The sequence below is a fragment of the Hemicordylus capensis genome, chromosome 6 (assembly GCF_027244095.1).
Source record: "Hemicordylus capensis ecotype Gifberg chromosome 6, rHemCap1.1.pri, whole genome shotgun sequence".
Classification (NCBI taxonomy): domain Eukaryota; kingdom Metazoa; phylum Chordata; class Lepidosauria; order Squamata; family Cordylidae; genus Hemicordylus; species Hemicordylus capensis.
Genome location: NC_069662.1, coordinates 45,815,976 through 45,842,638, shown reverse-complemented (window position 1 = coordinate 45,842,638; position 26,663 = coordinate 45,815,976). Strand labels below are relative to the sequence as shown.

Genomic DNA, 26,663 nt, shown 5'->3' with positions numbered 1-26,663 from the left:
TTCCACCACCCACATAGTCTTCCCCTCAGGGCTAAACAGTGGCAGCCTGCCAGACAAAAGTCTGCCTTTTGTGAACCGTGTGCAAACAACAGCCCCGCCCGGTGCCTGAGAGCGGATCCATGTTTTCAAGGCCTTGTGCAGGCCAGGCTCCTTTTTGATATGCTGTCTCAAGAGGTTCTGCTTATTGGGAGCCCTGCAAGGTGACACGATATGTCCAGTGTGAGGAAGCAGGTCGTGTCAGCATAGTGTCCCAATGGGTGGCAAGCCTTGCCAAGAGATTTTGGAAACCACCACTACAAAAGAGGTATTTCCTGTCATTTAGGGCCATGTTGTTCTGGGCTGCTTTATTCACTCGTGGGAATTGAAGGCTCCCATGAGCCGGGCAAAGCACAAGGTGCAAGTGAGCCAGAACAAGGCAGCGTGGGGGACCACCGTCCATTTTTCAGTGCTACATTCTCCTGCTTTCAGCTGCCTGTGGCTGTGTTGGAGCTGCCACTAGCTCTGCACCCCGAGGGCTCTCTGCATCTGATTTCAGTCTCTCCTGACTTCAGCCACCTGTTCCAGCAGCAGCAGGAAGTCAGGCCTGGAAGGTAACTGGCCCCAGGAAGCTTTTCGCACAGGGCTTTTGAAGCCCTTTAACTCGCATCTCCTCCAAAATGGAGAGGGAGTGTTCACATATTGGCCAGATTTACCTCAAAGTCCCTGTGAGTTATCAGGGAACACTTCACACACAATTCAGGTTTTTCACTCCATGTTACAGTGTAGCCCAATTTATATCTGGGGTAAAACAAAATTCCACTCGTTGTGTCGGGGTTTTTTTTGACAACTTTTCGTTCGCAGTAAAGCTTCCCAGTAAACTCATGGTAAGGCCTGCTGTGTTTAAAAGTCCCAGGAGAGTCAAGGCAGTTGAAACTCAGGCTGTGGTGGTGCCATTGGCTCCAAGGACAAAATGGGGCAGTAGCAATTAGTAGAATGACCACAGCTGCCACTAAGAAACAGTTATTTGTAATAGGCTACTAAAACCTAAGCCACCTAATGGCACATCGGGGAAGTAACTTGCCTAGTGCTGGCTCGAATCCCCACTGGTATGTTTCCCAGACTATGGGAAACACCTATATCTGGCAGCAGCGATTCAGGACGCTGCTGAAATGCATCATCTCATACTGCATGGGAGAGGGCAATGGTAAACCCCTCCTGTATTCTACCAAAGGAAACCACAGGGCTCTGTGGTTGCCAGGAGTTGACACTGACTCGACAGCACAACAACAACTGAAGCCTAACACATGTTTAGCTTCTTATTCAGTCTCACAAAGTGGTGCTTCTTGCATTAGACAGACAGTCTCCCTGTCAATGAAAAACTAGCTCATAAGGTTGAAGAGTCCAGCTTTCTCCCTGATGTACAAGAGTTCTCTGTGTGGGAGACTGTTACAAGGAGGAAGCATTCAGACTATGCGTAGCCTGAAGTGGTATAGTCCTAGGAAGGCGTCACTGCATGCTTTTTCTGACATCCCTACAGAGACATTCCTTCGGTGTAGGTCAGCTCTACAGTTCTCATCTTAAGCCCATTTACTTGGAACAGAAGCAAACTGGCACAGAATTAGAACTTCCTTCCAAGTATTTGTGCTGGGGGGAATTATCTGGGGGGAATTAACAACTACATCCCCCGCACTTCTGAAGTGCTCCATCTTATCTGTAAACTGAGACTTGGGTGCTCCGTTTTCTGCCAATCCCACTGCTAAGAGAAGATGTTTCCCTGAGAAGGTTAGATTGTAGCTTTTGTCATTCCACCCAATGGGCCACATGACCGTTTGGGGGCTCACTGGCACCTGCAAACCGTGCAAGGGAGGCCTGCTGATTGGTGGCAGGCCTGGCTTTGCAAATGCTCTCAATGATTGCTTGGTTCCTCTGCTGAGTTTGGTGCCCAAGCTGTACATGTAAGGTGGATGCACAGATGAGTTGAGGCTTTCTGTAACAGATTTCATATGCAAGACTTTTGCTTCCCTCATGGATTATTAAGAATCAGGATTGCTTGCTGTCATAACTGTGTACTTGTAAATACAAGAAAGCCATAAGCAATTGCATTTTTCCAGTATGAACTTATGATGCTGCCATCTGCTGAGTCGGACCATTGGTCCTTCTAGTCTTGTATCATCTAGACCAGGGCGCTTTCCAGATTAGACCCTGCAACGGGGTCACGGTGTATCTCTGAAGTGTGCTTCCACACCTCCTGTGTTGCTTACACTGACAGCAAGGTGCCATTCATATTTCCAATGCCTTGTTTCGAATTTAATTGCTGCAATATAGTGCTATAACTTGTATATCTGGCATTAAAAACTTGCTGGGTTTTTTTATTATTAGTTTTCGTGAGACTGTGCTCCCTGCCGGACGCTTTGCTATTTACGTTTTGAATATGATTTGCCTGAATGGAAGCATTTTGCCACTGTTGAGCAGCTAATCTGGAAAGTGCCCAGGCCTGCACAATATAAGGCCCAGGGGCTGGATCCGGCCCACGGGGACTCTTTAGCTGGCCCCAGGGATGGGCCCACAGTTTTGTGGTGTCTGAAGTGAGGTGGAAAAATGCCTCCTTGCCCCATGGTCCTGGTAGGGGTCAGCCTACTTTCAAAATTAAGCTTTGAAAGTGCATGGGGGAAGGGAGGAGGAGAGGTTTCTAGCAGCCTCCTCTTCTCTCCTCATGCTGTGGTTAATTAATAATTGCTTTCATTCATATTTTTAATGAGTAATTCATAATTGCTCTCATGTATAGTTAATAATTAATTTTAATGTAATCATTAATGTGCTGAACATTTACCTTGGCCCACACACACCAAGTCATGGTTGGTTCTGGCCCACTGGGCTGTTTGAGTTGTGCACCTCTCTAATCTAGACTGACTGGAAGCAGCTCTCCAGGGTTTCAAGAAGGGATGTCTCCCGGCCCTACCTGGAAATGCCAGATATTGAAACTGGGACCTTCTGCATGCAAAGCATGTGCTCTTGTCACTGAGCTACAGTCAAGCCCCAGCCTTCTTTTCGGCCTTCCAGTCCGCCTTTACATTTGTATCTGGCATCCTCTGTGGGAAAACACCACAGATTATCAAAGAGGAACCACCTCCCAAATCTTGTGATCAAGGCTTACTTGCAGATAGGGCCAAGGTCCTGTTTTAGTTCTGTTCTCAGGAGCAACACAGAAGAAATCCCCTCGCCTCCTTCTGTGTGACGACAGCCCTTCAGATACATGAAGATGGCTCTCATCTCTCCCCTTAGCCTTCTCTTCTCCAAGCTGAACGTTCCCAGCTCCTTTAACCATTCCTCATATCTGAGGAAACTGCCCTGAGCCATTTTTGGAAGGGCGGTATAGAAATTGAATTATTATTATTATTATTATTATTATTATTAATTACAAAGATCTACAAATTGAAATTGAAAGGCTGTGCCAGAAAAAGACCAAAATAATCCCAGTGGTAATTGGCACCCTGGGTGCAGTTCCAAAAGACCTTGAAGAGCACCTCAACACCATAGGGGCCACAGAAATCACCATCAGCCAATTACAAAAAGCAGCTTTACTGGGAACAGCCTATATTCTGCGACGATATCTATAACAGCAACAACAGTGACAATAAAATTGAGCCATCCTAGGTCCTTGGGAAGGACTCGATGTCTGGATAAAACAAACCAGTCAATAACACCTGTCTGACTATGTAAATAAATAAATATTTGATTTCTAGGCCTAGCACCATCTTTGTGGACTGACCAAGTTGTTCTGTATTCCCAACATTGCATCTGAAATAAATTTGGGGGACTAAAGTTCTAACAAATATGCTGCTTTTATATGCTATTATCGTTTATATTTACTCCTAATTCACTTATTATTCAATGTTCCCAGTTGTGTGAGGAAATGGTTAAAGTACTTACTTTAGCACTCTGGTGCTTTAAATTCTTCTCCCAAGATTGACTAACAAAAGAATGAATTAAGTATCCTTAATTCACGTGTATCTCTGAAGTGTGCTTCCACACCTCCTGTGTTAGGTCAGTACCTGACAATGGTTTGTGGATTGGGAGCCCATCTTCCTCTTGTGCGCACTACAAATCTTTGTAGTATAGAAATGCATGAGCAGGGCAGGTTCCCTATCAAGACTATAGGAAGACAGGCTAGCATAGATGAGCAGATAGGACTTCAGGGGCAGTGGTAGGTAGACAGGAGAGGTAGGAAGGACATTTTGGATCTGTGTGTATCTTTGCTTGCTTCTAGCAGGAGAGAAAGTGTGGTTTGTGGTGGGTAGAAATATACAGAACAGGGATTCTCAATGTTGGGTCCTCAGATGTTGTTGGGACTTCAACTCTCATAATCCCCAATGAAAGGCCACGGGTGCTTGGGATTATGGGAGTTGAAGTCCAATAACATCTGGGGACCCAGCATTGAGAATCCCTGATCTAGAACAGGGCTGCTCAACTTTGGCCCACCAGTTGTTTTTGGACTACAACTACCATAATCCCCAGACACAGTGGCCTGTAGTCAAGGATTATGGGATTTGTAGGCCAGCATCAGCAGGAGGGCCAAAATTGAGCAGGTCTGGTCCAGAACATTCTTCAGCAAGATTCTGCACTTAATCTATATTGTGTATATTCTGTATGGGTTGGGTTTTTTAAAAAAAATCAAAAATCTGCACCAATGTAACCATAACACCTGCCATCTGAATTCTACATATGTTGTTATATTATGCACATGTGCATAATTTTGCATGGTTTTATTCTGCTTTTGTAGCTGGTCATGTGCTTCTGCTGCTGGTATTGTAGAGAAGGAAAACTGCCCGGGTTGACACCACAATACCCCTTCACACACAACTATAGAAAATCTAACTGAGGCTTCCCTCAGCAGTTTCCCTCAGCAGCCAGGATTTCAAGTCATCTTGGGTTTTTTTTTAAGAACATACAAAAGCTATGATTCTCAGGGCACTAAATTCTGCACCCAGAGCCAAAAGTTAGTGGTGTCCTTGAGTAGCTTGATTCTGGAATCTTACAATGCACACACTCCTGCCCATGCCTTCCAGCCGTCATTTTCGTCCTTTGTGCCAGGTTTCTGTTAGTAAGCACCAGATTTGCTTCTAATACTTTTATAGGTCCATCCTGTGCATATTTATTTGGAATCAAGTACCATTGAGCTCCATTGGACTTACTCTCATGTAAATGTGCATTATTTTGCAACTTAGATGAGACACAATTCTGCCTATTTTCCTGTACTCCATATTATTGTGAAGCAAATTCTGTAAATCGCAGAATATGATAATATAGAGTCAGAATAGAGCAGCATATTTAAAATTTAACACAATATAAATGGTCAGATCTTTGGTATGCTAAGTATATACAGATGCATATTTATTAATGCAAAAACCCATGGGGTGTTGGGTATACCATGAGATACCCTGGAAGTGGCGTGCTTTGGATCAGGAGGTTCTTTCTATGAATTCCTTGTTCACTTACTGTAATTATAGAGTGAACCTATGTTTCTCTGCAGCATAAATGATGTGTCTGTTCATCAGAGCCTGAGAACACAAACGCTTTGGCAATCCAAGATTGCTTCAAGTCATCCAAGGAGCAGCAAACATTACGTTGGAGAAGGCCTTTTTAAAACCTGTATTTGCAGGTTTGGAATCCAGCCAGGAGTAACGTGAAACATTCACTGGTCTGTCTGACTCTCTTTCTGGCCATGATGTGATGCTTAATTGTTGGGCAGTTTCTAAAACTGTAAACCCAATGCAAAACCTGCATTCCTTAGAAAAGCCTTTTCCTGCTTCTTATCCCACATTAACAAACAGCATTCCCAAGTGACCCAATACAGCCTAAAAGAGGTTCTTATCCGAACATCATGTGATGGCAGGGGTAAAGTGCTCACACGTGGGCCCCCAGATGTTGTTGCACTACAACTCCCATCACCTCCAGCCACTGTGGCTAGTGATGATGGGTGCTGTAGTTCAGCAACATCTGGGGACCCAAGTGTGAGAACCCCTGCCCTAGGAGGTGGTTCAGATGACACTTCAAACGGACCCCCTTCAATGCATGGGGTCGGAGTACGAGCCTGCATGTCTAAACGACCGTGAAACCACAGTGCATGAGCTGGAGGGGAGTAGATGCGGGTGGCCATGCTCCTTGCTGGCCCTGTGCCATTCCTCTTTCTTTGAACATGTTGGAGCCACCGTTTCCTGGAGGCTTGTCATCTGCCTTAGGCTCAAGGGTCTTGCTGGCCCTCGGAGTGGAAATCTCAACACCTCCCACCTCCTCTACTTCCACACACTGAGCTCCTGGTCAATGGGTGAGAAGTCCTCCTTGGAGGCCTTCACCTCCTTTGTCCCTTTACAGACTCTTCTCCTCAGATCAAGCTTCCCAGAAGCCTGAGCCAGTCCTGGTGGGGGCTATGCCAAGACGTGTTCTACATTCACCAACACACAGCTACTTGCAGACTGTCCATTCCCTGGGCTCCCTTTGCCTATGGCATGCTTGCCCCCACTCTGCTCTGAGCCTAGATGGGCTTTTGCTAGAACTTCACTGCTTCTGCTATAGGCATGCAGTGCCCGGGCTTCCTCATCCTATCAGTCTGCCTGGAGGCAGTACCTGCAAGGTGTGCTTTGCCTCCTGACACAGTGGGCATACTACCACTTTGATTATCTATCTCAAGGCCTAGGGCATTTTCAAATGCAGAATCACCTTTCCCATGCCCTACGTACAAGTATCACTGAGACCCAATTGAGCCAAATGAGATAATCAGGTATCTGAATGGATCCCCCTTTTCTTTCTATTTATTTTCAAAGTGGGAGAGGGGGAATTAACCCTCCCCCCCATGCGATTTTCCCAGCCTAAATCATATACACAATCCACACACGAACACAAGTTGGAGGATGGGTTAACCCCCACTCCCTGCACTGCAGCCCCAGTCCAGTTTGGGTGCCCCCACAGCTACTTTTTCAAATAAATTTAAATGATGGGAGTTCTTATCGTGGCTCTTCAATCTCTCATCTAGCTTGGCTCTAAAGAGAGCTTTCTCTAGTTTTGTGTGCCTGTGTAGGTGTGTGTCTTTTCTGTACTAAATGTATTCCTTGTCCTGCTGCACCCCTTGCTGGTGAGCTGGCCGTGGTACAGCGATGGGTTTCTATTGACATCACCACCACCCCCAATATGCGGGCTGCACTGACACCTGATGGCCACAAGTGGAACAGCACAAGGATTTTTAGCCATCACAAAATTCACCCTTTTTTGCCGGGTGTATACATATATAAGGTGCTAGTGCACGTTTTGCTTAAAACAGCCAACTCTATCTATTTGGCTCACACAGTTAACTTTGGAAGTGGTTTGCACAACTTTGCTATCCTGCACTGAATATTTGAAATTCTGGATATTTTAAATATATTGAACTCGAGTGTCAACTGGTCAATCATGTTCTCACCTACCTATGAAATCTCATGAATACACCCCCCCCAAAAAAAATTAATCTTTAAGGTGCCACAGGACCTCACTCCAAGAAAAAGTCTCATCTTGTTTAGCAGTTTATTCCTTCATCTTCCCAGTTAGAAGAACAAATGTTTAGATTTAGATTCAAAGGTACTGCTAGACTACTTTTGACCCTTGCAAATCTGTGCAGCAGGAAAAATGCACTGTTAGACACACAACCACTTAATAAACTACCTCCAACGTAAACTGCACAGAATTAAAGTACAGTGGTCCCTCTACTTACGAAATTAATCCGTTCCGAATGCACATTTGTAAGTCGAAAAGTTCGTAAGTCGAAAAGCGGTTTCCCATAGGAATGCATTGGGAACGGATTAATGCGTTCCGGAGCCTAGAAAAAAGACCCAGACCCCCAGTAAGGCTTGCAAACTGCACAGGAACATTTCTTTTCAAGAATAAACAGGCAGTAAACAGGCAGGCAAGTCAAGGAAACCGCATGTAAAATTCGTAAGTCGAGGAAACCCCATCTAAAAATTTGTAAGTCGAAAAAACTGCATCTAAAACCGGATCTAAAACTGCCGTTTGTAACTCGAAAAATACTTATGTCGAGTAGTTCGTAAGTCGAGGGACCACTGTACAATTGGTCGGATTATGCAGCTTCTATTGCCACCTAGTGGCAAATGAAGGTTAACATCCGAATGCTCAAGGTGACTGCTGTGTTTGTCTATCATAACCAAGAAGGGCTAAGCTTGACATCTCACAATAGAGCCTCCCCACAGTCTGTTTTGCCAGTCATTTCCCCCTGCTTGGCTCTGATACTAGAAGTGGGGAGGAGGCAGTGAACTGTAGGAAGGGGAACAACAGCCTGTGGACTTCTCGGCGGCATCTTATGGGCCATTGTGTGAAACAGGATGCTGGACTACATAGGCCGGGTCCAGCCGGGCGTGTTCTTAGGAAGCCGGGAGGGTTCTGCATCTTTCTCCCAGACCAGTGCTCCATTTACTGTTAAAGGAAGACCTCTGTCTCCACCCTCACCCACCCATTTTATATCTGAATAGGACAGACACAGGAAAAGACACACATCTGATACCACCAAGCAGTGTCTAATTTGGCCCCAAATCAGATTTAATACCAAATGACCATGTAGAAAATGCGAACTTCTCAATCGTGTGATTATTTCCGAGGGGTCGTGCTACTGGCGGAAGGAGAGCAGATGGGAGCAAGGCGGAGGCTGGGGATCCATAGGCTGGAAAGCAAAATGCCAGGGAGACCAAGGAGGTGTGTATGGGTGGGAGTGGATCTGAAGGGGCCTGAGCCTCTCAGAAAGCACAGCAAAGCAGATCTCTTGGCAGGTGGGAAAGAGTTGCTTTAATTGCAGACCAAAGCCTTAAGCCTGGGATAAACTGGCTAGAAGTCAGGCAGATTTGTGCCCCCACAACACACACCACCACCACCACCACCACCACCACCACCACCACCACCACTTCAGTAGTTAAGCCAGCAGCCTTCAGAGCTTTTGCTCCACCTCCTCCACACGCGAGGATACCACCTTGCCGTCTACCAGCTCCTCAATGAGAGTCTTCACCCGACGGCTCGCAGAAGGCTCTGTAAGGGATAACGCAAGACACCGAGCCTGGGGGAGCCACTGTGCCGTGCCCAAGGGGGGTGCATGGGGAGGCGAGAAGGGGTCCTCCACAAGGGGGCTTGACCCCCTCCTATGAATTTCCAGCTCTCCCCTCCCCTCCCATTTTCTACCTAACCGTTGATTGCAAAAGCCTTGGGGCACTTAAAACACATTTTGACACTTACTTGGTTTGATTTTATTTTTGAAACAAGCATGGGTTATGTCCAAAGAATGTGAACCCTGTCTCGTTTCAATAATGGAGACTAGCTTGTCACCACCAATGTCCATGCTTTTTAGTCAGGATTCACCATCTCTGGATATATCCCTAGGTTGTTACAATTATTCAGGACGTTAAACAGCTTTCATTCAAACATTGTGAATTGAATTCATGTGTTTGAATTTCGCTCAGACACATTCGAATTTCGAACCTTTCAGGGCTTAGCACCTGTTTACCTTCAGAACTTCCTCTCCCGGCCAGTCCTGTCTCATTCTGTAAGATCTTCTCAGGTTTCCCTTCTTTCGGTCCCTGGTCTCAGAGAGGTCCATAATACAAGGGCCCGTGGAAGGGCTTTCTCTGTTGCCGCCCCTTCACTTTGGAATTCTACACACACACACACACACACACACACACACACTTGGTCTGCCTCCTCCCTTTCAGCTTTTAAGACCTTATTGAAGACATTTCTTTTCCGCTAGGCATTTGTTTTTGTTTGTTTTCCTTTTTTACATTTTATATCCTGCTTTTCCTCCAAGGAGCCCAGAGCAGCGTACTACATACTAAGATTTCTCTTCACAACAACCCTGTGAAGTAGGTTAGGCTGAGAGAGGTGACTGGCCCAGAGTCACCCAGCAAGTCTCATGGCTGAATGGGGATTTGAACTCAGGTCTCCCCGGTCCTAGTCCAGCACTCTAACCATGCTGGCTCTTTAAATCTTTGCCCTTTAAATCTTTTTTCTTTTAAAAAAAAAATTCTTGGATGCTGTTCTTGTTTTGTACACCGCCCTGAGTCTGTGGATTGGGCGGTATATTAAATGAATGAATGAATGAATGAATGAATGGTTGGTTGGTTGGTTGGTTGTTGGGCTGCTTGTATCTTGTAACTGTTTCTTCAGTGCAGCAAAGTCTGTGTTGAACACACAGCTTTCTGAAGTGCCACTGCCCTGGCCACAGGCCACGGGACTTGCTGCCACACCCTGCCACTCTGCTCCCTGGGAGACTTGTTGCCTTGCTACTCCCTTGCCTGCTACCTGTATCTTCCGTCAAATCAAGTTTTGCCTCTGTCCCCAGAGTCAACCTGTTGAGGCCCTGCTTAGGACCTCTGGACTGGGCTCCCAACCAGTGTTCCCTGTAAGAGGGATTCCCAGAGGTTGGTGACTACAACACTCATGATCCCCAGCCAAAGGCCACTGCAGCTGAGGATGCTGGGAGCTGTAGTCTACAACAGGTGGGAATTCCTGTTACAGGAAACACTGCTTGGGTCTCTGCTCTTCCTGCTGTGACGCTCAGATGCTGGCAGTGCTGCTGGCGACTGGAGGATTCTACCCCTGCTGCCTACTTGAGGGTGGTGGGCTTACATCCCTGCAGTGGGCCAGTCCCATGGCAAAAACTGACCATTGCTCAACCCCTTGTCAACTGACTCACTTTGGGCTGATCCATAAAATATTTATGTGTGTGGGGAGCACATCAGTTCTCAAAGCAGTTTACACGGGAAAAGAATAAGAAAGAAAAAATGGTTGCCTGCCCTCAAAGGGCTCACAATCTAAAAAGAAACACAAGGTAGTCACCAGCAACAGCCACTGGAGGGATGCTATGCTGGGGATGGAGAGGGCCAGTTGCTCCCCTGACCGCCGTGCACTGCTTAATATAAAGAAAATCACCGCTTTGAATGTGTCTCCCTCAACTCATCCTGATTTAACCCACCTTGCAACCGTTTTCTTTTCCAGGGCAAGGTGAGTTATGATCCAGGCAGAACCTGCTGTAGACTGCAACTCACTAAAAACATTTCCATCAAAAATTTAAACCGGTTTCAAAGTTGCTAAACCATAGTAACTCCCCCCTGCCCAGCAAAGAACTATAGGAGGTATAGCAGGTGCTGAGAATTATTTAGCAGAGATCCTGCAGTCTCTAAAATTATCTGGTTAGAAGCCATGGCAGTTAAGTGGTTTTGAAAGTGATCTAAAGTTGGAAGGTGGATATGCCCATCCCATCCTGGAAATGAATCACGTCAAGCTGTGAGCACATCAAAATGCACGATAAAAATCACCGTATGAATCAAGTTACATCTCCTGTACTTTCTCAGCAAAAAGGACTGAGGAGAGCCACTAGGGTTATATGATTACAAAGCCCATACAATCAGGTGGCAGTGAGGGGACCCAGAATACAAATGCTATCCTCTACATCAGGGATTCTCAACACTGGGTCCCTAGATGTTATTGGACTTCAACTCCCATAATGCCTAGCTCCACTGGCCTTTGGTTGAGGATTATGGGAGTTGAAGTCCAAAAACATCTGGGGACCCAACACTGAGAATCCCTGCTCTAGAGAAAGACAGAAGGCATCCCACGGAATCTGAAGGGATAGAACTTCCCAGTTCTGTGGGGCTGATCTTAGAATAATAGAAGCTGGTGGAATCCCAGCCCAAAATCTGCACAACCTTTTAGCCTGTTTTCCAATTTGTATAATTACACATGCAAATGCATGCAGATTTCCCTAAGGGGGCAGTCCTAAAAACAGGGTGGCTCTGCTTACCTCGGGTGGTTGGTGGCTCAGCTTCAGACCTGAAGGAAGCAAAAGAACACTAGATCAGTTAAAATTCCCTAGGCTTTGGGATCAACTGAAATGAGGATCTAGGATTTGGATCTACGGTAGTTCATAGCTCCAAATGACTCAGGCAAGAGAGCCAAATCCGATGCTACAGGGAAAGGCATCAAAAACCTCCAGTGCCTTTTGATGTGAACTCTTTCATTCCGTCTTCTATGCGCAAAAGTTCCATGAAACTTCCCATATAGAGCTCACCTCTCCCATTAACCCACCTGGGTAGCCTCAGGCAAACCACTGTTCTTTCATTATTAGCCCACCCCTCTGCAATATGGGGACGATACTATTGACCTACCTTACAGCATTGTTGTAAAGATTTCTGGCAGAAAGGCTTTGCAGACACAAAAAGCACTATAGAAATGCTATGTATTTTTATTAAACTATGGAAAACACCTGTATCGAGCAGCAGCGATACAGGAAGATGAAGAAAGGCATCATCTCATGCTGCGCGGAGATGGCAATGGTAAACCACCGCTCTGGGCTCCTTGGAGGAAGAGTGGGATATAAATCTAAAATAATAATAATAATAATAATAATAATCTACCAAAGGAAACCACATGCCTTTGTGGTCGCCAGGAATCTACACCGACTTGATGGCACAACTTTACCTTTACTTTACTTTCCAGTAGGCTTATGAGATCACCCGGCATCCTGTGTGTGTGTGTCCGTGTGTGTGTCCCCCTCCCCCATCAACTTTGCAATGCCTGGACTAATATGAACCAAATCGGGTACAGTTGTAGGGACACATAGGGACACCTCAACAGCATAGTTTGTGATGATGTCATCCACACCGATCCAAGATGGTGGATGCATGAACATTTGAGGCACAAGAGGGCTAACTTGTGGACCGCCTAAGTAATTTGAACCAACTTTGGGACAGTTCAACGGCACGGTTTGTGATGAAGTCATCCACTCCAAATCAAGATGGCAGATGCGGAAACATCTGAGGTGCAAGTGGCCTAACTTGTGAACCGCCTAACTGATTTGAACCAAATTTGCGATAGCTGTAGGGACACATAGGGACAGCTCAAGGGCATAGTTTGTAACGAAGTCATCCACCCTGATTCAAGATGGCAGCCATTTGAATTTTTGAGATGCAGGTGGGAACCAATTTGGACCAAATCTGTGAACTTTTGTTGAAAAGCAGTATATAAAAAGCAAAAGCAGTATATTTTAGATTGTGAGCCCTTTGGGGACAGGGATCCATCTTATTTATTTATTATTTCTCTATGTAAACCGCCCTGAGCCATTTTTGGAAGGGCGTATAGAAATCGAATTATTATTATTATTATTATTATTATATAAATATGTGTTGTATTCACATTCGTACCTCATACGCATAGTTTGTGATGATGTCATCCACCCCAATTCAAGATGGCGGATGCATGAACATTTGAGGTACAATTGTGCTAACTTGTAAACTGCCAAATCAATTCGAACCAAATTTAGTCCAGTTGTGGGGACAGTGAAAGGAAAGTAGGTAGATTAGTTCTTACTAGAACAACTTGTTATTTAATTAATGCATTAATTAGCAACCCACTGGGACAGACCATGTCTGCCCCTCCCATCCCCACTTACCCTTCAAGAAGGTGCCGGTAGGTGGCAATCTCCTGTTCCAGTCTGGTTTTGACGTCCATCAGCCGTTTGTGGTCCTCAGCTTGGCGCTGAACATCAGATCTCAGCTGTAGCAGCTCTGCCTCCCTGGCAGTGACAAGATCACGCAAGCGTGACAATTCCACCCCATAACGGGATTCAGTCTCAGCCAGAGTACCTTCCAGGGCGACTTTCTGGAAACAAAGGAGGAGGATTTGCTAAAATCCTCTGGAGAAGTCTGGTAGCCCTGCGGGGCATTTACAAAGTGAACAAAAAGCAGCAAGAGGTTCAGGCAGCCTTACAAACCCCATTTCCTTTGGAGGAAAGGAAGCTGGAGGGTTACGAATCTTGGTTTACAAATACAAAATCCAAATTTGCATGTTTACAAATGTTTAGGCTGAGAAGGTATTGTGAGCATGTCAACCCTCTTATGATCAGATCACCCAGCTCAAGTCTCTACACTGAGGTTATTCACACAATCAACAATTCTTTTCTACCCGGGTTTGAGAGCTGTGTCTACTCCCAGTGTTCAGTTGTGTGGAAGCAAAGTAGGAGGAAAACCAGGGTAGAAGTGATGTGGGGAAGCAAGGTAGGAGGAAAACCTGGGTAGAAGTGATTGTGTGGAATCAAGGTAGGAGGAAAATCTGGGTAGCTTTTCTTTTTACCTTGCTTCCAGACAATCACTTCTACCCAGGTCTTCACACAACTGAAAATTGGGAGCACACATAGCTCCCAAACCTGGGTAGAACTCAGTTTTTGATTTGGATTTCAAGGTTGTAGTCCTTAATGTTAAAAGCTCTCCTCCTCTAGGCACCTCTCTCCTCCCTCAGCTCCTCTTGTACCCCCTGTGTTTGGAGTGGGACAGAGGGCAATGCCCCCAGCTGCACTTAGGAGACCAGCCTCCCCTCCTACAACATATGATTAACAACTTGCACACTCCCTCCCCCTTAAAAAAAACCTTCTTCACCAAGATAACCCATATTCTGCATGAAGAAAAGGTACAATCTGTAACCTGCACGAATTGTACAGACTAAGCCATGCATGCATAATTGCTTTTAAAATCTGTGTGTGCTAGTCATGGGAATGGCCAAATTGATAAGCAGCATTCTGAAGTGCCACCTCCTTGGCAGCTGGACATCCTGTTCAGTGCACACGTGCACACGCACACACACACACACTGCAGCCTTAAGGACTAGAAACTTGGATTTTAAAATTAAAAATAAAATAAAAATTCAGATTCTCAGTAAGCGGAATTCTCTGCAGAGTACCAAACTGTGATTGAGAACCGTCTAGTGCCTTTGGAGTCGGGCGGTATAGAAATTAATTAAATATAAATAAATAAATAAACTCCTGTGCAATCTAATGGCAGAATAAGGGTTGTCAGCTCTGATTGACGCTATTCCTGGAGATTCCACAAACCCCCGCCCCAATATTTTTTACAAAATGAAAAATTATTAAAAATCTCCAGAATTGTTTTCAATAGTTTCCTGGAGATTGTGCCAATTCCTGTCCAATCCTGGAGAATTGGCCCACAGCCTCTTTGTTGATGGGAACGGAGACCATTGCAAGTGTGGCCATTCTCCTTAGTGCCTCGGGAACATGGACAAGCTGGTAATACTGACCATGCTACGAAGAGACTGGAGCTCAATCTCCAAGGCCTGAGCCAACCGTCTCAACTCTGTGATCTTCAGCAGGGCAGCCTGGAGAGCTTCATTGCTGACAGCAACCTCCTGGTTGAGTGCATCACACTGCAAGAGAAAAGAAGCCTTAGTGGCAGGCAGGTCCACCTCACTGGAGAGCCAACCTGGAAAGAAAGGTGTGTTTAGAAGAGATTTTAAAAAGCCTACACCAAAGTAATTCAGTATTCTGACCCAGACCAACCCTCTCCCCAAATTCTTCATCCTGCCACCTGGGTCAACAGTGCAAATTAGATGCATTTATACATATCTTGCTTCAGCCACAGAGAGGAGTAAAGAGCTATGCAGTGCACTGAAAGTACACCGCACACTCACACAGGAATATACAAATATGCTCCTAACTTCCATTTACAATTCCCAAGCAAGTGGGGAGGGCACCAGTACACTTTACCAGTACACTTTCGGCAGTGTTGGAGATGGATCGACCTTTTGCACCTAATGACCACTAGGGGCACTGGAAGTAGAGGTAGTTAGTGAGGGTCTCCTTACCTGTCCCTGCTTGCCTCTACTCTATGACCCCTACTTTGACTCCTCAGATACTTCCTGTAGTGAGTCAGTCCTCTTTCTTTCCTCCTAGATAGAAAATGGAAACATCCCTCCCTCTTCATTATGTAGCTGATAGATAGGATTGGGTCTTTCCTATCTCAATGTACTTCACCAGTAAATCAATTTAGTTTAGACTCTGTAGTGATCTCCATGTGTGTTCCTTAAGTAGCTGCAACAGCTGCAACTCCACACTCTGTAACTGGAGTGGTAGCTTCCTTGGTGCTTTGCTAAATATGCACAAACCCAACAGGCAGGGGACGGGGGATGGCCATTCTTCAACCATGAGTAAAAAGAATGACTAAATTGTAGATCAAGCCCAAGGAAGTTTATGCGAACCTATTTCCTCTATCTTTATGGGGTGTCCTGGTCTTGTAAAATTTGCTGCCAGAGCCAATCAGAATCAGAACAGATGAGCTGCTGGCCCAAGCCCTCTAAAGAGAGAAAGACAGAGCTCGTACAAGAAACTCTTGTTCAAGAGACAACCTTTGTGACAAGCTCCCTCAAGAACTACAAGTCCCAGAGTTCTCTAGTTGCACAGGCAGTTCTTGTACACAGGCAGGAGAAGCCAACATGCTGGGGCATCTGATTGGCAGCAAGAGGAATGGATAACCACCACATGGCCCTATTCAGATTGTTAAAAGACTCTGTACACAAGCATAGCATTGGGTGTGCATCCGAAGTCCTGTCCCCAGCGCAACATTCACCCTCCCTCCCGTGCTCGTCATAGTTACGGTGTTTGTCTGAAAAGCCATATGCTGTTAGCGTGATGGCAGGTCTTTCTGTGATCGGAAGGCTGGGGTGCCTCTTCAGATGAACACCATAATCATGAAGAGCATGGGAGGGTGGATGGATGACACATCAGGGATGGGACTTCTGGACCTGCTCACAACGCCCTACTTGTGTACAGCATCTTTTAAAAAGAAAAGGGAAAAAGTCTGAACAGGGCTCATAATTGTTAAGGATCTGAGGCATAGTGGGAGGAAACTGGAGCCGCCAATATGATTGGGGGGCACAGAACATATGTGAATAAATGAGATAATTCTCTGGTCGCTCTCCAGTCTCCACAGAAGAACTAACATGAGATCCCAGGGACATCTAAAGGGCACTTGTCATTCATGCATAATAAATATACATACATGCCATACTGCCATGTCTGGTTATGAATACAAATCAAGCAAAAGGAGCTTAAACAATGTAAACTAAAAAGTCAGGAGATTGTGATCAAGCTTCCAGCTATACAAAAGGCACCAGCCCTTTCTTCTCAATTTCTCAAAACACAAGAGAGGCAGGGTACATTATAAGTTTGTAGCAGCTTGGACATTGCCCATCTGTTGCCTGATCATCCCTCATCTGAGATTCCAGCAATCAGTGGGCACTGCCCAGAAGTTTCATGACCTCACAAAGCAATCCCCCTGCCTTTCAAAGCTATGCCTCTCTTACTGAGAGAAGGGTAAAGGACCCTGGAATGGATCCTAGGGCTTTGCTTGTTCCCCTGTGGTTAACAGGAAAAAGGAAATCCTTGCCCAAACCTCACAGTGGGAATAACCAAGCCCACCTCCATCCATATTATTTTAACAATAACAACAACATCATCATCATCATCATCATCATCATCATCATCATCATTTCTTCTTTACACAGTCAGACAGGTGTTATTGACTAGTTTGTTTTATCCAGACATTGCATCCTTCCCAAGGACCTGGGATGGCTGGATTTTATTATCTATATTGTTGTTATTATTATAGATATTGTTGCAAAATATAGGCTGTTCCCAGTAATGTTGATGTTGTTGTTAATTTGCTGTTGTTGTTGTTAGCAGCCTGTAGGGATATAGAAACAATATCCCTGCACAGAAAAGAAAGAGCCATTCCCAATAGCTGTCCTGAGTTGGAAGGAAGGTGCATATCCAGAGGTGGTTGTTTAGTTATTTATTTTTAAACAAAACAATCCTGCTACTTAGGTGTGAAACAAAACCCCAACACTTCCTTTTGGTGTGTGTGAGAAAACCATGACACAACCTTCTTGCTAGCCGCAGCTGGAGTCTGTGAGAAAAACTACTACAAAATGCTTAAAGGCATAGGCTGCTGCCTTACACCCTTGGTCCCTCTAGCTCCTCATTGGCTATCCTGACTGGAAGCAGCTCTCCAAGATTTCAGGCAGGGGGTCTTACCCAGCCACACCTTGAGATCCCAGGGAGAGCATCTGGGACCTTCTGTAGGCAAAGCTGGTGCTGTAAAACAGCCGCGGCCCCAGCCCATTAACTACACATCCTGCTGAAATAATTAAACACGCTTCATCTCTATGTATTGCTGGAATAAGGAGTAGAGGACAACTTAGGGATGTGACATGATGACACAGGCAACATGGGAGCAGGAGTGCACCTAGGTAATTTTGGAGCCTGGACTTAAAGGCCTTTGGAGGCAAACACCCCCCCCCCCCCGCAAATCAAGCATCATCATGCTCTGCCAAGTGACCACACCACTGAGGACAGACGAAAGAGGATTTGGGGGGCCCCAGGGACTGTGGAGGCCCTGGACTTTGATTTTCTGCAGGTCCAGGGATAAGAGCTCCTCTGGGGAGTCTCATGAAAACGCAGAGCCTATTTTACAGCACGCCTCTTCCCTACTGCCACAGGCTCCCACTGCAGAAGATACCACTATGTCAGCACATGGCCCTCCGCCTTTCCACCATCTTGACTGGCCAAGCCATCACCCACCTGGGCCTTGTGCAGGGCCTCAGCTCCCTGGCGGTTCTTCTCCATGACATCCTCATACTGGTCACGGATCTCAGCCAGGATTTTCTGCAAGTCACCACCAGGCATGGAGTCCACCTCCACATTGATGGTACCCCCCAGCCGTCCCTGTAGAGAGGTTACTTCCTGTGGGGCAAAAGGAGAGCTGATTACCTAGAAATGGGGAACCAGCTGGAAGACTTGATGAGGGGCAGAGATTGGATTCATACGGACACAATAATCCATGCAACACATTCTAATGTTCATCTAATGAAAGCAAGTAGAATTGTTATATTCAGTTGGGTAGTAAGCAAGCAGTATAGAACACAGGAAGCTGCCATATACTGAGTCAAACCATAGGTCCATCTCTCTCAGTATTGTCTACACCAGAGATTCTCAACGTTGGGTCTCCCCAGATGTTACTGGACTTCAACTCCCATAATCCCCAGCCAAAGGCCACTGGGGCTGGGAATTATGGGAGTTGAAGTACAATAACATCTGGGACCCAACATTGAGAATCCCTGGTCAAGACAGACTGGCAGCTGCTTCTCCAAGGCTGCAGGCAGGAATCTCTCTCAGCCCTATCTTGGAGAGGCCAGGAAAGGAACTTGGAACCTAGATGCTCTTCTCAGAGCGGCTCCATCCCTTGAGAGAAATATCTTCCAGTGCTCACACTTCTGGTCTCCCTTTCAAATGCAACCATGGCGGATACTGCTTGGCTAAGGGGTCAAGCCATGCTTGCTACCACAAGACCAGCTCTCTTCCCACTTTCAGGTTCAAGCCACTTTCTTCTAATGGTTCTAATGGTAAGCAAACACAAAAATTCAAAAAGTGTGTTTTCTTACCATCTAGAAAAATGTCTAAAAAAGGAAATGTATATTCATGTGGTTGATTTGGGCTGAATTTGTATAATAAAGGCAAGATATAAATCCACAAACAAACAAACACATTCTTGCCATTTAGGTTTCCACCCCTTTGTATTGTACTTCAAGTAGCTTGGGAATAGCAAGGAATTTAAAAATTCCTTATCCCTGCTAACTGGGCAAAGAGGCACCTTTTACCGTGGTGATTCTCTTTATTTAGCAGGGGGAGAGTAACTGGCCCTATCCACCCCCAGCACAGTACTTCCAGTGACTGTTGCTGGTGTGTGTCTTATGATTCTTTTTAGAATGTGAGCCCTTTGGGGACAGGGAGCCATCTTATTTGTTATTTTTCTTTGTAAACCGCCCTGAGCCATTTTTGGAAGGGCGGTATAGAAATCGAATTATTATTATTATTATTATTATTATTATTATTATTATTATTAGTTTTTCTACACTTTTTTTCAAATAGTAAGTTTGGATACAAATACTGATTTACCAAGGGGTAACCTTGGTAAATTTACCAACAGTGTGCATATAGCCAACTCCCTGATAACCCCAGCTATTGGTATCATCCTCCCAAGGAAATCTTTGCCATCCATCATGAGAGAGCCAGTGTGGTGTTGTGGTTAGAGTGCTGGACTAGGACCGGGGAGACCTGAGTTCGAATCCCCATTCAGCCTTGAAACTAGCTGGGTGACTCTAGGCCAGTCATTTCTCTCTCAGCCTAACCTACTTCACAGGGTTGTTGTGAAAGAGAAACTCAAGTATGTAGTACACCGCTCTGGGCTCCTTGGAGGAAGAGAGGGATATAAATGTAAAAATCATCATCATCATCATGTACTGATGTGTGATCAAATGAGCATCTGTATTCTGCCCTAGTTTGCTCCCTCAGTAACTTCATTGGTCCTCCATCCCCATGCTGTTCACAGGAAAAATTCGAACTGGGACTAAAACACTGCTGTTTCTCTCTGACCTGCAACCATGCTTGGTGGGGGAAGGCTGTGGCAATTCCCTGACTGATTGCATTGAATCAGGAAAGGTGGATTATGTGTCTTTGAAAGAGAGAACTCTGGTCAATGTCTTCTGCCCAGGAGATTGGAAACTGGTAGATATGGGTGGGGCCTAGTGGAACCTGGAAGAGGCAGTGAGGCGGTTCTCACTCGCAGCCTAGCCTAACCCTGCTCCTAAGCCCAGCTCTTAGCTGAGGTTAAGGGAACAAGTGCTCCCTTAACCTGGGTGCCGGGATCATGTGTCTCCTTGGGCTCCACAGAGCTGGAGGAGACACAGAGATGGGTGCCTAGAGTGCCTGTCTGACGGGGGAATCCCCCAAAGAACCACGCTCATTTTGCGGTGCCTTGTAGTATATCCTGAGGCCGGGAAAATGAATCCTGGCCTCTGTTAGTCCACGCTGCTCCCAGCAGTGCAGGTCTTGTGGTCATGCAGCTTGTGCGCCGAGGAGACAAAAAGCAATCATCTGGGGGAAGTTAGGTTGAACCCTGCCTCCCACCCCCTGCCAGCCCACACGCGCGGTCGTGTGAACAGCCCCAGTGACAAACAAACATCTGACAGGTTGAGGGCAGACACTGATTATGCCTGGGGGCTGAGGAGCAAAGCCTGGAGGCAGAGTTAATAGCAAAGTATAGCATCAAGCCAAGCAGAAAATAATCTAGTCCTTGATGCTGGCCTCTCATCCTGAAATTCTGCTTCTGCTGGATACCTGGAGAAAAAGACTAAACCCTGAATCTTTGGGTCAAACCCCGAGACCTGGTAACACCATTGAAAGAGCAGAGGGAAGTAAGTTACCGTCTGATCTTCCATCAAGAACTGAATGCTAAGCTACTGCTGATGAGGCAACGAGCAGCAAGGTATATCCAGGAAGTGTTCTGTCTGGCCAGGACAGGCAGTGCCATTGCTAAGCCCTCTCACATGCACAGCCTCTCACCTCCGTGTGGTTCCTCTTGAGGTAGGCCAGTTCCTCCTGGAGTTTGTCAACTTGCACCTGCAAACTTGTTCGGCTGATGTAGAGCTCCTCCAAGGCCTTGCGCAGCCCGCTGAGGTCCCCCTCCACGGAGAGACGCATGCCCACCTCAGATTCCAGCCTACAGGGGCAAAAGGTTCTGTGTAGTAAGTTGGCAACTAGCATTTTCTGAATCCACGGGTGTGTAGGATAGTGATCCGGGCTTCGACTATGTAAACAGCACTAGTGGCAGGCTGGCATGCAGGACCCAAGTCCCACCCTGAGCAGGAAGCTCTCCATTCAAAAATGGGTTTCCTTCCTTTCTGCTTTGAAATCCAGTTTTCTGATTTCTAAGCCCTGGGCAGATGACAGAGCTTTACATGTGTAGGCACTGTGCAGAAGACCCAGTCAATATTAATCGGGGCCAGCAAGGGCAACTCTGCTCTTTCCTTTCACTTATTGATTATTCCCAAATGTCATATTGTCAAAACAAAGGTCTTATCAGTGCTATTTCAAATGGCTTCATTGACAAAGCGTAAGAGTGAGAACACTTCTGCCAAAAAACTGGGATGGGCAGATTCCCGCCCCTGCCCCCGCCCCCCACACTTGTCCAATTTGTAATTAAGCCAGAAAAATCAACCCAATCATCCATACATCCACAAGATGTTTGGAAATTACAAATACGACAAATATTTATATACCACTTTTCAACAAAAGTTCTCAAAGTGGTATAGATAGATAGATAGATAGATAGATAGATAGATAGATAGATAGATAGATGTAAGTAAGTAAGTAGAAAGAATGGCTCCCTGCCCCAAAGGGCTCACAGTCTTAAAAAAGAAAGAAACATAAGACAGACACCAACAACAGCCACTGGAGGGATGCTGTGCTGTGGGTGGATAGGGCCAGTTGCTCTCCCCATGCTAAATAAAGAGAATCACCACTTTGAAAAGGTGCATCTTTACTCAGTTATCAAGGGACTAAGTTAATTCAAATATCCAGAATTAATTACAAATCAGGCCCTGTGGGGTTTTTGGTTAATCCATTCCTTGATCCAGGTCAGCTTTTGAATGGGCCTTTAGTTATTTGTTTTCTAGTCCTGGTGTAGAGGTGGGGCTAACCAGAGGTGTAACTAGGGAAAACGGCGCCCAGGGCAAGCACTGAAATGGCGCCCCCCCGCCGCCCTCCCAACATACTACATTATACTTAGGGTTTTCCTCACAAGCTCCCGCCGCCGCCAAGCCAGGCCACTGACTGGCCGCCAGGCGCCAGCAAAGCAATGGGGAGGGGGCGCAGGCGGCGCGGAAGGGACCGCTCATGGGGAAGGGGGCACCAACGCGCTCCCTTGACTGCTGCAGTGCTGCTGCACTGAGCAGGAAACATTTGTATTAACAAAATTTTTTTAAAAAAAATTTAAAAAATTTGGTCATGGCGGCGCCCCCCACGTGACCAGAAAAGATGGCGCCCGGGGCACGTGCCCCCCCTGCCCCCCCTATAGTTACGCCTCTGGGGCTAACAAATGGCCAGCAGCAAGCACGCTGAAAAGCAGCCTGCACTTATCTATGTTGTTAAACTATTAATATTCCTGATTCCACTCCTCTGCCTTGTCCTTGCATACCACAACTCTTTCCCTTGGATTCTACAGGCCCCATAGCCCTTCAGTTTCATTTTGCATCCCCATTTATTTCAACTGGACATTCAAAATGGGGGTGAAATCATTGGACCCTCCATATTCAGCAAAAGAGAGAGAGATTACTTTTAAACAGATATACTGCTTTTTGCAAAACAGTGAGTTTAACTAGAGATCAAGAACTTCATTCAAAAAAATCTTGCAAAACCTGAGCTCCTTTGCAAGCAAACTGGGGTTTAACAAAAACAAAGAACAAAAACGCTTCCAGATATTAATGGTTCGGTTCCTGTTGTAGAACTTTCAAGACCTCTGCCCCTTTGCTGGCCAGAAATACCAGGCTTGGAATTTGTGGGCTACAATATTAAAGATGCCTACTGCTTAGCTTTAATAAACAGCAATATCCCTGCAAACTGAACAAAGAGATAACTTTTAAAAGGTGGTAATTCTCTTATATTTGACAGGGTTAAAACAACTCTCCCTATCCAACCCCAGCACAGTCAGTGTCCCTCCAGTGGCTGTGGCTGTGTTTATTTTTAGATTGTGAGCCCTTTTGGGAGAGGGAACCATTTTCTTGTAATTCTGCTATGGAAAACTTCTTGAGGACCTTTTTGTTGAAAAGTGGTATATAAATTCTTAATAATATGGCTGACATGATGAGAAAAATTACTCGTCATAGTTCAATTGGCATTGCCCAACTTGTACTTTTAATTTCATTCAGATGACTTTAAGTAATTTTTCGCATCATGTCACCCAAAAAGAAGCAACATCTTAATTTTGCCTCTTTTAGTATACAGACAACTGATTATTAATTTTTAAATTAATTATCTGCCTTTTAAGTGACTGATCATTTAACACATCTCTTACATTTATGTAATTTTGCATATAGCAAAATCACAATCGTGGTGACTTCTCAGAACTCTGAAAGGTCACCCCTCCCTTAAGTATGATAAATTATTACTGAATAAGCAAAAGCTAACAAAGGCAAAACTAAATTTAATAAGTGTCTCTTCACAACCTGTAATAAGCAAGCCCTTTCACAGTTCTAAGCCCAGAATCTTAATATGCTGTGAGTTAAGGTTGCTTAGCTTAACACACACAAACACAAACTTTTTTACCTCTATATCAATTGCTAAAAATTGTAATGTAAAAACCAGAATGTGATTTCTGAATGAGATAGCTTTTATTTGCATTAGTCATTAGACCATAGCAAAGATTTCTGAATGCGAAAACTGTTAGAGGTTGTTGATTTTTACCACAATAGGTAAAACAGCAGAGCACTAAGGAATGAGCACACACTCCAGTTACAGAGTAGGTAGAAGAGGATGGTTGGGATATTGCAGCTATTTAGAGAAAAGACATGGAGATCCTTGTATGACTAAACACTAAATATTTATTGGTTAAATACACTTAGATAGGAAAGACCTATCTCTAACCTAAAGGACTACATAATGGATAGGTAAGAAGAGAGAGAGAGAGCTGTTTCCACCTGCTCTCTAGGAGGAAAGGAAGGATTGTGACTCAGCACAGGAAGTGTTGCAGAGTCAGTTCAGGGGTCATAGAGTAGGGACAGATAGGGAGACCCTGACTCACTGTCTCTACTCCCAAATGCCCCTAGTGGTCATTAGGACAGTTGGTGCAAAAGGTCGATGCACTGGAAGTTCATCTCCAACAAAAACCCTGCTGGTAAAGGCACAAGAGCAGGGCCAGTTTAAAAGGTGACAACCCTACCCCTAAAACAAATATTACGTGCATGACACAAAGGAGCTATAATAAAGCAATCTTACTTCACTCTGAAATCATCAGCTGCAAGTTTGGCATTGTCAATCTGTAAGAGCAGCCCAGCATTTTTCAAGGTTTCCTGCTGGATCTGGAAAAAAGAAAAGAAGAGAGGTAGATAAGGGCTCAGAGAGGAGGACTCCGAAAGGGGATTTGAGGTTGCCAAACAGCCAACCTCTTTTAGCCAAGCTGAGAGTGCAAGCCAGTATGGGAGATGTGAAACAAATACATGCTTTTGTTAGAAGTCCACTAATAGGCATCAACACATTTTTATTTGGAAAGGTCTTCCAGATACCTTTTTAATTTGTTATCCCCCCTGCTTTTCAACTGTAGTTTGGTTTTTATTGTGTTTTTAGGTTCTGTTTGCTTTTAGCATTTTATAGGCCACCTGGGTTTGAATTCAAAGATCGATGACTTTTTCAGTCAATCAATCAATTTTAAAATGACTAAGGAAATCATTTTTTTTTTTTTTTTTTGTTCTGCTAATTCGCAGGATTGACACAGCAGCTGTCAAGGCCCAGAACATTTCTACATATGTCACTTCTACATATGTCAAGGCGCCCTGGGACCCTGAAGATGTCTGGAGGAGACCCTTTCCCTGGACCTTCTCACAAAGCAGCCATCAAAGCTCCCCTCTACCAGAAATCTCCACCGATGAGAAGGAAAGACCATTCCAAGGGAAATTTTCTTGCCCAAGCCATCAGTCACCAATAGCACCTCCCCGGGAATTCTCTTGACTCTGAAGATCCCACTTTTATCACCACACCAGACTCAGGGGTAGTAGGAGATATCATAGCCTTGCTAGAGAACATCTCAGAAACCGTGAAATCATTCACACCATCAAAAACTGTGCTCTACCTGGGTTGGGGAGCTGTGTGTGCTACCAATTTTTGGTTGTGTGGAAGCAAAGTAGGAGGAAAAGCTACTCAGGTTTTCCTACCTTGCTTCCACACAAGCAAAAACTGGGAGCACATACAGCTCCCAAACCCAGGTAAAGGTAAAGTATGCCATCGAGTCGGTGATGACTCCTGGCGACCACAGAGCCCTTTGGTAGAATACAGGAGAGGTTTGTCTTTGGTAGAATACAGGAGAGGTTTACCATTGCCTCCTCCCGTGCAGTATGAGATTATGCCTTTCAGCATCTTCTTATATCTCTGCTGCCCAATATAGGTGTTTCCCATAGTCTGGGAAACATACCAGTGAGGATTCGAACCCAGCAACCTCTTGCTCGCTAGTCAAGTCATTTCTCCACTGCACCATTAGGTGGTTTGTCAAGCCCAGGTAGAACACAATTTTTGATGGTGTGAGTGACCTCAATGTACCCCCTTTAATTAAGAACAGAACTCTTCCAGGGAGGCAGGACCTGGCAAACAGCTCCCTGTAAGACTGCTGCAAGTCCTTAGTAACTCCCAGGTGAGAGGTAGAGCAAAGTTCCAGGTTACTGGTTCCATCATCATGATCCTCCTGCTCTTGTCTCTGTCTCCTACAGTGTGCTGATTCTGGACTGCTGCATGCCACACCCTCTAACCAACCTGCCAAGCCCTGCAAGCCAGTTTTAGCTGGGACTGCAGGTACTTCTCAGCCTGACCCTAATGCTCCTGGGTTGTGACGTCTCTCTGGACATTGGATATGAACAGGAAAGCAACAGAGATCTGTCTCTTACTTGTGTGTTCCACTTTCTGAACAAGTATCCTAGCAGCTGCCAAAGGGGCATTTTAAGTGGGGTGTGAATATAAGCAGGGTGGTGGTGGGTGTGTGTGTTCCATATGAAAGCCTGATTCACATATGTGTGTACTTGAGTTCCTAAAGCTGGGTTATTCAATGCTTTTGACTCACAGCTGGATGCGTGAATGGAATTGCATTTAAATGTGTCCAGAGGGGTAACTGTGTTTGTCTGTTGCAGCAAAAACAATGAAGAGTCTTCTAGAACCTCAAAGACTAATCATTGTATCTTGCCATTAGTCTTTGTGAACTAAAGCTCACTTCAAAATGTTG

The 26,663-nt window shown here is 45.4% G+C and overlaps 1 protein-coding gene and 1 long non-coding RNA gene across 6 annotated transcripts in view; one reads left to right on the top strand and one right to left on the bottom strand.

The window, feature by feature from the left end:
* On the top strand, positions 1 to 26,663 carry LOC128329003 (uncharacterized). Its single transcript, XR_008309498.1, has 2 exons — positions 1 to 304; positions 26,158 to 26,663. It is a non-coding gene; the product is annotated as an uncharacterized LOC128329003 (long non-coding RNA).
* LOC128329000 (keratin, type I cytoskeletal 17-like) overlaps positions 8,532 to 26,663 on the bottom strand; it is a 213,631-nt gene continuing 195,499 nt past the window's right edge. For 4 of the 5 annotated variants that reach the window (XM_053259355.1, XM_053259354.1, XM_053259353.1 and 1 more), the window contains 7 exons: positions 24,677 to 24,759; positions 21,248 to 21,404; positions 18,428 to 18,589; positions 15,091 to 15,216; positions 13,454 to 13,662; positions 11,807 to 11,835; positions 8,532 to 9,039 (listed from right to left, as the gene is read on the bottom strand). In XM_053259355.1, the coding sequence (XP_053115330.1) occupies positions 8,942 to 9,039; positions 11,807 to 11,835; positions 13,454 to 13,662; positions 15,091 to 15,216; positions 18,428 to 18,589; positions 21,248 to 21,404; positions 24,677 to 24,759 (864 nt within the window). In that variant the 3' untranslated portion in view covers positions 8,532 to 8,941. The remainder of the gene's footprint in view (positions 9,040 to 11,806; positions 11,836 to 13,453; positions 13,663 to 15,090; positions 15,217 to 18,427; positions 18,590 to 21,247; positions 21,405 to 24,676; positions 24,760 to 26,663) is intronic. The other variant, XR_008309497.1, reaches the window with a different exon arrangement.